We start from the raw sequence: 12,484 nt of genomic DNA, 5'->3' as shown, positions 1-12,484 counted from the left end.
AGCAAAGCATCTGGGCGGGTCAAATAGGGATTTAAACAAACTCAGCGATAGAAAAACCAGAGTAGAGACGAAGTAATTAACTTTTTGTTCAAGTCGAGGATATTACATGAGGAGAGAGAAAGGAGCTTTGAGGATAATGTTAAACTGTCCTTCCAGTTTGGAGTAACTCAAGAAACTACTTGGTCTGTTTTGTCACGTGGGCTGAAACAATGCAGAGATACACAGAGAGTTCATGCTTTGTAATAAACACTTAGCGGTACAAAAATCTAATAAAACACTTTACACAACATAATTTAAAGTAAGTGAGTTTGCATATTGGAAGTGGTAAAGATATAAGATACAAGGAAGTCTTTACTCATCAGATTTGGGTATTAAGCAAGTGGATGGAGATACTGAATTCTTAACTGACCACCATACCATATAATATACACACTACACTTTCCTCTAAAACTGTTTTTGCTGCTGATGAAGCAAAGTAAAACTGGGCCCTATCGTGACACTGGACTTTTTATTGGTAAATAAGTTGATAAAGAGTGCTTGTCTCTATGAAAATGGTAGAGCTTTGCCTAGAATGTTCCACAAACTATCATGCAATTCTTAAATTACATGTGTTTTGTATTGGTCTGGTGCCGTTATCTGCCCATTTCTATGGAGATATTCCTGATTCAAACCATTGTTTGGAACATTCTAGGCTGAGTAATAACATCTCCATGGTGATGAGCAGGTGGTAAATCCTCACCAGAAAAGTTACATAGTGACCCTTTATGTGTGCACTTTAAAGGCATGTATGCTAGTACAGAATGTACTTCTATACATTCAAATTCTCCTCTGTGAAGCCTCTCCTATCGACCTCAAAAGCTGGTATATTTTTACATTCTGAACACTAACAGAGCCATAAAGACACTCCATTACTGCCATACATCACTCGCTGCTGCATGCATACACCCAGTCTGGATGAGAGCCCCTGGAAAATGACTTTAAATGAACTTATTCATTAGACTGTATGTGACTTAAATACTGTATGTCTGGAGGTACACTGCAGTGTATGAGGAGGACAGATTGTTTATGCGTCAAATAGTGGACTTTGTGAGCCCGGCCCGATTCGAGGCGCAACTAATCCATCATCACCAGCACTGAATCATCGCAGTGCCAATAAAGACAGGCGGCAATACATTACAGGCATGTGGCAGGCTTTAGCGATAATGACATTGAGAAGTCCCCTTGGGCTGCGAGAAAAGCCTGGGTGCCTGACACACTGCTTACAGGGGCAATAATGTATGGAAATGTATCAGGGGCGCAGACAGTTAGGAACATGCTATGAGAGAGTGAAGGAGCAGTTTAATTGTGAAAAAAGAATGTGAAAAGATGCAGTAGTGATAAAGTGGACAGAGTGAAGGAACTAAAAGGTTTGGTTTGTACTTAGTGCTAAGCAGCACCTATTTGTTCATGTGCCACTGTGTGGCTGTTCAGTGGATTGAGGGCCATATTACGCTTTTCTTTTCTGATCTATGTTACAATGTTGTTTCCTTATCAAAAAAAAAAAAAAAAAAAAAAACTCCTGGGGTTGTATTTTGTTTTTCTCGCAAACTGAAAACATTCTGTTCCACCTTGTGATGTCATGTGGCAATAGAGGACATGCTCCACCAGACTCATTTGGATAATTCAACTAAACTGAAGGTAAAAGGAAGCTATGCATTTTATGACATCAGCAGGTGGAACATTGCATTTTGGATTAACTATGAAAGTGAAACTGAAAGTGCCATTTTGATATTTTTCTGACCAGTTTCCAGTAAGATTAAGTATTAATCAACCACTGTATAATATATAGCTTGCCTTTAACATTTGGCAGTTAGATATATTCTGCACACATTATAAAGCCTGTTATAATGTATCCATTTGCTGTTAAATATAAAGTGAATGGTAATTTAGCATATAAAAGTTACAATGTAGTGCCTGCATGAAGGGAAGTTCCATTTTGCCTTAACAAGAGGTTTTTTAATATATTATAACATTAACATAATTGAGTTTCATTTTAAGGCCCAAATAAATTAGCGTAGTCTAAATTAAAAAGGGTGTTTGGGTCAGTAAATTGCAGTCCACTGTATTTTGAGCTTGTCTGTGCATCTTCTATTGTAAAGTCAGTTCTTCTGTTTAATTTTCCCATTTAAAATAAGTTTCCTTAGTTACCATGTGCTGTAAAATTTGCATTAGCCTGGGTTCATGAAGGTTTTACAAAATCCATTAGACATCCGTGACCATCAATTTGAGAAAGAGGACTTCTTTAGGACTGGCAATCGGGCAATTCGGTAAAGAAAATTAACAGCTTTAAGGATTGTGGGAGGTGTGTGCTCCCAGTTATTGCTCAGTGGTAACCTCCATTTACTTTTCTTAAAAATAGATTGGGACAAAAATGCAATATACAAAATAAGCTGGTGTTCTGCACGTTGTTTCAAGGTCATAGAAAAAAAAAAACATATACATATATTCATGAAGAACGACTGTAACTGAATTTTGTTATTATCAGGCATAACCTGGTAATCACTGTGGTTACATACACATTTGAAAAAGTACAGCAAAACAGATTTTGCAAAGCGAAAGACACTGAAGACGCTGAATAATAAAAACACAAACCAGGTGGATGATTGAATAAAAGTTTGATTTATTTGTTTATCTATACATTAAACAGGTGCTCCTGAATGCAGCAAGAGATACACAGAACAGGATGCTAAGCGTCAAGGAGTTGCTTGCGTTAGCAGAGGTGTGGCCGGTTTAGCAAAGACATGTACACTCTAATATGGCAAATACTAATCACATTGTTCATGTTTGGTCGCCTTGGGAGGCTTTAAGTGGGTGAGGGAGCATTTCCTGCAAACGTCTTCACATTATCACACCATACAGTAAGAACCCTGTTAGAGCCACACACCCACAGCTGGTCACTTTACACATGTTGTACAAGTTCTGCATGGATTTGTCATGTCGCCATTGTCTCATTCACAATCTCAAGGCTGTGCAGACACATTCAAAGAGGTTCTCCCTGACTCCCCGTCACCCAACAGTGATGTGGTACCAGGTGATCACAACGCAGCACCTGCATAGAAAGTCACACACGTAATCTCTCCCTGGACCAGAGCAACAGTCCAACGAATGGCTTAAGTGCTTGTATTTTTTTTCTTTTTTCGCACACTGCTCACAGTAAAGAGGATTTCCCCAGCTTGTTTCCTCTTAGCGTTACAAAAAAACAAATAGACAACACAGAGAAGACAGAAAGATTCCATTGGCACTACTTCTGTACAGCCATGTATATGATTTAAGCTCACATTTAGCCAATCCTGAGCACATTTTACATTTGATATAAAAGTACTAGATTGCAAAGGATTTTGGAGGAAACCTGGAAGCTGCCAAGGGAATCTCTATGTTACAAGATGTTTTCAAATTCATAGACAACTCATTGATAGTGAACAGTGGTATCCATTAGATTAGTCGGAAAGTGAGCTTATCTGGTGAACTATAGAGTGTAACCTGATCTAGTAAAATGCATATATCTAAATATACTGCAACGGTAGGGTATTGGTAGACAAGAGGTGTTATAGGAGCAGATGCATCCATTGAAAATGTTTGAGGTACTTGTGAAACTCACAGCTGAGGATATAGTAATAACTATCTACAATATTTGGATGGATAGCATATAGCAGATACAATAAGAGCAGGGTTATCATTTAGCGAAAGATTTTGGCTTTGAAAATTAGTTACAGATTGATTAAGCTGAGGGGAAAGTAGCAGTTGACACACCTGAATATTAACACAGAGGTGTATGAGGATAAAAACATAGAAAAAACAGCACCATTTGAGGTCCGAGATACAGATCATGTTTGAACTGTTTGCTGGTAGCACCGTCAACCAGTAAAAATCTCAGAATGCGTTACAGAGACAGAATACAACCACCAAGTTCCACTGCACGACAGAGCAAAGAGCAGATATATACCCAGAGACGACCCTCACGCGGACACCCCCGTACAGCAGCATTTAGAAGCAAGTAATAAAACGGACTTTTCCTAAGAATGATATTGTGTACTGAGGTGTTTTACAAGTTGTATAAGCTGTACATGTTGAGAGTAATCAGGTATAACGTTTGTTTCTATATATTTTTATACTATACACACATAGTTTACAGTCACTGACAAACACCAGAGTAACAATGAGGTAGGACGGTGAAGTTAGATGAAGTAGAACCGGTTTGTGGATTGTATACAAAGTTACTGATAGCTTAAGACTATTCTACATAGTCCTAACAGTGTGTTCCTCAGTTTCTCATTTACAACAAGTGTGTATCTGAGGCTCAAAGACGACGTGCTGCGTTTGGCCAAACCAAAGCCTGTAGATATATGTGCACTTTCAAATCCAGTCCAGAGAAATGTCAGGAATAAGATGTGGCAGTGACGCGGGCCACGGTGCCATGAGGTTACTTTTCCTGCCTATCGCTACTTGAGTTTGACAGTGAGCGGCGAAGAGCTCTGCCATTGAGTTCAAAGGTCAAACTCGTCTACAATGCACTGATTTCACCTGTACTGCTCCATGTTCAAATACACTAAGCTGCTCTTCTCCAAGTCATTTGTACATTTAGAGATTTCAGAGACTGGCCGTGCCATTGAAGCTTAGGCAAAATCTAGGTTAAAACACGTGGGTTTCCATAGAGGCTCATCCTCTAAAGATGGTTTAAGTTAAAGGATTAGGCTTAATTGCACTCCAGGATTCTAGATTTGAAAAACAAGTTGACATTTCACACAATGTAATAGCTCTATGAATGCTGTTAAAGCATTACTTTAACCACACCCCCTTTTGGCATTGGACAACAAAGAAACAAACACAATTACAATACAAGACGGATCAGAAAGCGCGCTTGATTTGCACAGCAGAATTCTTTGCTTTTTTCTTGAGCTGCATGTATTTTAACACATGCCTATGCAAGTAAACCTTTTACACAGGGGAAACAAAAGCTAAGAGACACTGAGGGACACTAGAAGAAACCATTAAAATATCATTGAGAATATGCCATTGTTAACATTATTAATTGGCATTGGCTTTTTTGTGCAAACCTTGCTCATCCCTCAGTCAGCACCCCCTTGATCTCAGCATTCAATACTTTGGCTTACAGTTACCATTTCATTGTAAAAATACGCATTCAACTCTACAGAATCAGCTACACATCCCAGCATCTTGACACATTAAGTTAAAGCACACATTACAGTCACTGTGCACAATTCATACAACATACAAAATCTTTTGGACTCACAAAGCTAAATATGGCCGCACTTTGTCAATTTGCCAAGTTTAGCATTTAACAGTAATTGTTTATTGTTCAGGGGGCTCAAGTGGAGCCAAAAACACCCCAAACATTATTTTAAGAATAGTACTAACATTATTATTAAGTACTGACACTTGATGGGCGTATTGATTTGACAAAACAGCCCCATTCTTATTTTTGCCATACAAAACAATAGCCTAAGGTGCTTCATGATAATACATTGATTGTTAGGCCTTAATCTATAAGAAATTAAACAACACATTTATTTAAAATTCATCAAATTCCCCACAACCGTAAAGTGCATTTTAGGTCAATGATTTGTATTGATCTAACTACTGCATCTCAGTGCCACAAGCACAATGGTTTGTCTATATTATTTCTCTGATAGAATCTATAGTGGTGGTTTTAATTTGGCTTAATTTAGTAAAACTGTCAGAAGGGTTTTTGGAAGCTATGTATCCATTCCTAGACAGAGTATTTGGATGTGGCATTTTGGGTTCCTGTGGTAAAATTGTCGCCATGTAGACATTATAGCAAGCATAAAGCCAAAATAGTTCTGATAAAAAAATAAAAAAGTGTAAAACCAAGACAAGAGAAAAGTAAATAGGAATAAGAGCTAGAATGGACTGAACGAGAATATGACCAGAGACTAAAACTAAAATGTCTCTTATGTACAATGAACATCTGAAAACACAGGAAATGAAAAGGCTGGTCTGAAGAATGGAAAAAACAGAGAAAAGGACAGGGGAAGTAAAACAAAGACCAACTCTTGGGGTGAGTGTGACGACAAAAGGCTCTGCTCAGATTCACAGTTAGCCACAGCTAGGTCACAGTAGAGATTTCAATCTGCTGCATTTAGTTCCAGCCTGCAGACAGCCAAGCAAACCCTTTTGGATCAAAACAATAAAGTAACTGAAAAAAGAAAACATCTAAAAAAGTATATAAGGTTATTTTCAAAGTTCTGGTGGCATGGCTCGGGAGGAAATAATCACTGGAGCGACCTTACTTTGTCTTGAGTGGCGTGCTTTAAAAACACAGGCTTAATATAGGCTTGAGTTGGCCCAGACAATTTTAACAGCCAAATAGGAGTTTCAGACAGCTTTACCCACAGCTACCACTACTCTCACATAGGATGACCTGAGCCGTGCTGAGCTGTGCCCTGGTTTCCACACACTGTCCTCTTTGTCCTGAGCTGCAGAGTCTTCTGACAGCAGGACAGCTCAGGCTGGCTCAGTCTAATAGTGAGTGTGTGTCACACAATAGTACCTCACTTCACCACATTCTCACTGCAAAGTGCTACAGCTTTCTATACATCTACAATCACAGCTTATTGAATACTCAGGGCACACAAACCTTGGGTATTTTCACATCCTTTAAGGCCTCTCTGTATACCACGCATGTACCAACAGTGTATTTAACAGTAAACTTTCAGTAAGAACACGGGCATTACATCATGATTGTGCTCTCTTAAACCAAAAGGGAAAGTCATTGGAAATTAGTTAAGGGGCAATATGAAAATCTCTCAGAGCATTAACGTCATGTTTAGAGAACAAATATGGCTATAACTGATTCAAATATGGACATTTAAGACCCTGATGCCCACTGCGGGAGGTACCAAAAACAGCGCCAGACAATCCCTGGGTGCCACCGACTGTTTACATCTAAGACCTTTTAAAAGGCAGCATCATTGTCTGGACAGATTTAAATGACTTTGTCTTTAGGGACACACTTTTTAAAAGTTTAAAACTGTATGTTCTGACACAGAACAATAATTAATCTAATACTGACATCTTATCACTCAGGACAAAATACATAGCTCAATGGACCAGTACAGCACATCTCTGTTCCTCTCCAAGCTTATTAAACACTCATCCATGCTCACATTGTACAGTTCAGGTTTAGTGACTGCTGGGTAAAGCTGTCTGCTGCCAAATTGTGCGCCACTGAAGGGGATGGATTCTTGCTATCACTAGAGCCATAACATGGTTTGCCTATAAACCAAGCAAATGGTGTAAAAAAATAAAATAGGATGATAAAACTCCCCCAAACCCACCACGCTGAGTCCTCTACACACTGGCGGTTTGGACAGAAGGCTTGGACCACAGTGGTCACTACATGCCATCATAATTGTAGTTTTCCATCTTGACTGTCTGTCTGATCAGCAGTTTGGACTCCCGCCGCTCCTCGTTCTTGATGGACTTATTGATGTCCATGATCTTTTCACAAATGTATTTGTTCACTTTGGACAATCTCTGTGTGATTTCTGCACTGTCAGCTGTCTCTTGAGAAACTCTGTCATAGAGACACTCTAGAAAGAAAGAACATGAAAACCTCATTAGTTTTGTTTGCACATTTAGCCATTTGCAGTTTGGACATCCAAAAGGAATCTTCCTTTGTATAATACCTCTGACTATTTTAAGCTTGCTGGGAGACAGTGGAGGTTTGGGTAGGGCATCCTTCTTCTTTTTGGTGGCCACTCCAGTCACACTACGATTCTTGAGTGTTTCAGTGCCCCAGATCATCACAGCCAGGTTCTTGGTGAACTTTGAATCTCCCTGTGTGCGCTGTAGCTGGTGCCACTTCTCCTCTTCAACCCAGATCCCACCACCTAGGTGGACCTAAAGGGACATGTGTCATTGTGAAAACCACTAATATGTCTAAATAAAAAGAATTCACTGGGTTAACAGACAGTGGGGCTTGAGCTTGGAGCAGCTTGTTGTCTGGATTACCTTAGCAGAGTTAGCCTGCGGCACTTTGCAGCCTAGTTACTACACACAGTTGAAGCAGATTGCCAGGTGAGCTAACACAGCAGGGGCACGTGTGACTCTGAGCCCTGACTCCACTTTCTTATCAATGGTAAGTCTTTAGGCCAGAATCCAAAGGGCTTTTCCCTGTGTAGCTAATGTTCTATAGGCTGAAGGCAAACAGACAAGCTCTCTCTGCCTTAAGTTCGACTTGGAGATTGTTTTCATCCTCCTTCCCTGTTGCTGCTATTTATCTCTCCTTTCATCTCCCTCGCACATCTCAACCTTTCCCCCTCGCTCTCTCACTTGGGCTAACCTGTCAGTCACTATAAATTCCTCTCGTGCAAATAATTAATATAGGGTCCCTAATGTAGGAGAGTTCTAATTTGCAAGTGTTCTTCACGCTTGAAGGGGCTGCAGGCCCCAAAGCTTGTAGTACCAATTCCCCCCTGTCAGAAAAGACAGGATGTGGGTTAAGTTACAGCAGAGGAGGAGTGAAAACCCTAACAGGCTAATAAACACTGATGACTCTGGTCTGGATAGCAGGAGCAATAATAATCTTCTCAGTCTTTACCTGCAGGAACGGGGCAGTCTGTGTATGACTATTAAGTCAGACTCCAGAGTTAAGAAAATTTTATGCAGAAAAATACACAATCCTTGAACAAAAGGTTGCAGCTTGTCAAAAATGGCAGCACCGATAAACAAAAGTTAACAACACAAAATACATGACAGGTCTGTATGGTCTTGATGGTTTTGATATTTTTGGATTATTCTTATTAGGTGATCTTTACATAAACACATCTCTATAAGTCATAGCATACATCAATTTAAAAATTCCAGCATGCAGCGTGGAGGGTGACTGACCTTTCCATCATTGCAGGTGTAGACTGTCCTGGGGGAGGGGGAGTAGCTGGAGCTGGTGTTGGCCTCTTCTCGACATGTGTCCTGAACCTCTACAATGGGTTCGACCACTTCAGCCTTGATTGTCTGAGTTCCATTATCATGCATAGGCTCTGAAGAGGCACAACAGAGAAACAAGTTATAAAACTAAATCCAGAAAGTCAATATTCAGTTCATAGATAGTTTGCCCAGAAGGTAGTCATTCTAGCACAGTCTGAAGTTTAATAGCAATTGCCAAAACATACTTCCTCTCTATATGTAATGTCAAATCTTTTCAGTCAATGCTCAGATTTTACAACATGCACTTTGTTCACCTTGATAACATTAAGTATGTCCATGTTTAGATTGTACCAACAACAGTGTCTTTAGTTGGGTTTGAGTTGTGTTTCCTCACCACTGCCCAGTCTCATGAGGAGGACGTCCTGTAGCCTGCGGTTGAAGTCTCTCAGTTCCTTGACCTCATTGAGGAGGCTGCCGTACTCCTTGAGCTTCTTGGCCTGCTGCACCAGCTGCCTGCGGGTCCTCTCCAGCTCCTGCTGCAATCGCCTCATTTCCTCCTCCTGCTGCCTGTAGCTGTGCACCAGCTCCTCGTACAGGACTCTGGGGACCACAGGGGCCACCTCAGACACACATTGAGAGTCTGCGTCCAAATGATGCTGCTGCTGCTGCTGCTGGTGATAGTGTCTCTGCTGCTCAGCCTCCATCTCCTCATCTTCATCATCTGCATCATCTCCCTCAGCCAGACGCTCGTCGTCCAGGTCCTCTTCCCCTTCCACACAGGAGCTTGCAGCATTCCTTTCCAGACGAGCTACTACAGCAGCCAGGCTCTTAGAGGAGTTAGAGAGGGGACGTCCGTGGTCCTGAAAAAGAGCCTATAGACAGTAATGTAATAATTAACTAATTAAATACAATTATGAATATGATACTATAAATATGCAGACAATTTAAAAGTCTCAGTTCATAAAACAACTTCAATATATCAAAGCTTTAAGTTAGTTTAGACAAGTCTGAGAGGCTGCCAACAGTTTGTTACAACTGTAAATCAACAGGAACTGGGAGGAGCAGAGTCATTGAGTTCTTTGATGAGCGGCTCAGAGGATTTGTCTGTGAAAGGGCAGCTGTCCAGAGTGCTGAATTTGTGTTAATCCAACATATGGTAAAAATAGTGGAAGAGATTTTGGCAGTGAGCCAAGTTTGTGGAACAGAGACAACATACCTCCCAAGGGATACAGTTATTTCAAGTGAAGCATGAATATAGGCTAAAGATACACAGTGGCATTGTGGTAAACAGAATGATTTTTAAATACATTTATGTACAATACAATCAGATAAGAAAAATAATGAAAACAAAATGCTGGAATGTCCTACCTTTTTATGTCTGAGTGGCATTCTGTCTTCTCCAAAGTTGTTCTCAATTGAAATTCCTGAATTCTTAATAGACATCTTGGGTATTTTCATCTTCTTTTGCATTATACAATCTTCAAAATCTTCTACTGAGTCTAGAAAAGATGTACACTTTATTATGGTATACGGTAAAAATAAATACATTTATCAGTTGATCTGACGTTTGCATGCTACATTTTAGAGTGGCCTCTAGATGTCCAGACGGTACCCAAGTCTTTATAATGTGAGTTTTATTATTTACTCCGAGAAAGAACGCGATAAAGAAAGAGTGCGATCACCTACTAAGATTGGCAAAGTGGAAATAGATCCATTATACTAAACATACTGTGAGACAGAGAACAGACATTTTACTGAAGAAGCATTACTTTGCGTTGTCTGCGTCGATCAATGACACAGATGACTGCAGCACCGCATCCCTTTTCCTCAATGGCACAAACCAGCTGATAGGACAGCTAAGCTAACTGTAAACCACCGGACACCACACAGACGTATCAATAGAGGGCTTTAACAACGTACTAGAAATGATAACGGACCTTTAGCAATGTGTCATAAGCGTTTCTAATGAAGTGACATGTCTGCGTTTGTCTGTTGTAAGTAGCGTGTCGGTGCTAACATGCTAACGCTAATAGCAAAGCATGTTAGCATTAGCTTTATGTTGTAAACAACCGCTTTCCGCGGCTACCGCTGCATGCCACGTATTTAGTGATCAAAGCTCCGTTAGAACATCGCAGACATTTTCGACCCAACAATATAAAGCAGAGCACCATAGAGGATGGCTGACACTGCGTGACTTTAAAGCAAACTTATTTTAGCATATCTTACTAGCACATCAGGCTAGTCACGGACGAGGACAATGTTATGGCTATCAGTGTCAGATTCCAGCTGATCACGTCTTGACAGAACCGACAGAAGAACAACTCGATATAACACATTAAAAGTACTGCGCACACTATCTGTGTTAACTCAGCCGAAATAAGAAGCACGAGAAAAACACTAGGAACGAGTTACGAGGACAACTTACCTGCAAGGGCAAGAATGTGTGCTTCGCACGGCTGGCCTGCGCTGCCATTCTCCTCTGTTCTGTGAACCAGATACACCTTCTGATTATCAAAATCTGTCTTGTGCAGAGGTCTGAAGTCTGCCACGTTTGAAACTGGTAACGCGTAGCACATATTGTCTTCAAAGAATCTAACAAAAGCATACATTATTTACTTCTCTTTGGTCCTGCACTTTGGATATGGTTGACAGTTTTTCCTCACAAAGTATTAAAAAAATATACACATAGGGGGGTTGTGGGTGTCTGCGCTCGGCTACTCCTGTCTGGTCCACATCACCACAGAAGATCATTAAGGCATGAATAATAGACGTGACAGTAGGCAGTTGAACTACATAAAAATATGAAACTGGTTACATTTTAGACGTTTGCTCTCATTATATATATATATATACATACACACACACACACACACACACATACACACACACACACACACGCACGCACGCACGCACACACACACACACACACACACACACACACACACACATATATATATATATATATATATATATATATATATATATATATATATATATATATATATATATATATATATATATATATATATATATATATATATATATATATATATATATATATATATCACAGTGATGGGATTACTTTTAAAATGTATTCCCCTACAGATTACAGATTACATACCCCAGAATGTAGTTTGTAACGGAATCCATTAAATTACTTAAGGTGAGTAATGTAATCTGAATACTTTGGATTACTTGATTTGCTGTAGAGAAGCAAAGACGAGGAAATCATAACATAAGAAGTTTTGTCTGCTAAAAGAAAATAAAAAGCCCAAACTTTACTTAACCAAATAAAAAATATCATTGATAGAAAAAGAGGAGACACGTCCAGGCAGCATGATTTAGTCCTGTTAAATCCTGTTTTAATCCTGTTTTAGTCCTGGATTTAGACCTGTTTTAGACCTGATTTACATCTAGTTTAGGTCTAGTTTAGACCTGGTTTTAGTCCTGGTTTAGTCCTGGTTTAGTCCTGGTTTTAGACCTGGTTTTAGACCTGGTTTAGACCTGGTTTAGACCTGATTTACATCTAGTTTAGATC

At 39.8% G+C, this 12,484-nt stretch overlaps 2 protein-coding genes across 3 annotated transcripts in view; both read right to left on the bottom strand.

Moving 5' to 3' along the window:
• The window catches only part of agbl4 (AGBL carboxypeptidase 4), a 212,131-nt gene that overhangs the window by 43,237 nt on the left and 156,410 nt on the right, over nt 1–12,484 (bottom strand). The gene's annotated exons all lie outside the window — the stretch shown is intronic.
• bend5 (BEN domain containing 5) lies at nt 2,640–11,645 on the bottom strand. Of its 2 annotated transcripts, XM_055164888.1 has the most exons (7): nt 11,554–11,609; nt 11,372–11,430; nt 10,315–10,445; nt 9,341–9,818; nt 8,911–9,059; nt 7,707–7,920; nt 2,640–7,610 (listed from the first exon to the last, which is right to left on the bottom strand). In XM_055164888.1, exons 3-7 carry the CDS (start codon nt 10,414–10,416, stop codon nt 7,414–7,416), a joined length of 1,140 nt encoding a protein of 379 aa, XP_055020863.1. In that variant the 5' UTR covers nt 10,417–10,445; nt 11,372–11,430; nt 11,554–11,609; the 3' UTR covers nt 2,640–7,413. The 2 variants fall into 2 exon arrangements, with proteins under 2 accessions (XP_055020863.1, XP_020780444.1); XM_020924785.2 differs by having other exon boundaries at nt 11,372–11,645.

Source organism: Boleophthalmus pectinirostris, unplaced genomic scaffold (genome assembly GCF_026225935.1).
Source record: "Boleophthalmus pectinirostris isolate CB_2022bp ecotype Guang Dong unplaced genomic scaffold, ASM2622593v1 HiC_scaffold_7, whole genome shotgun sequence".
Lineage (NCBI taxonomy): Eukaryota > Metazoa > Chordata > Actinopteri > Gobiiformes > Gobiidae > Boleophthalmus > Boleophthalmus pectinirostris.
This window is presented reverse-complemented; position numbering and strand designations above follow the sequence as displayed.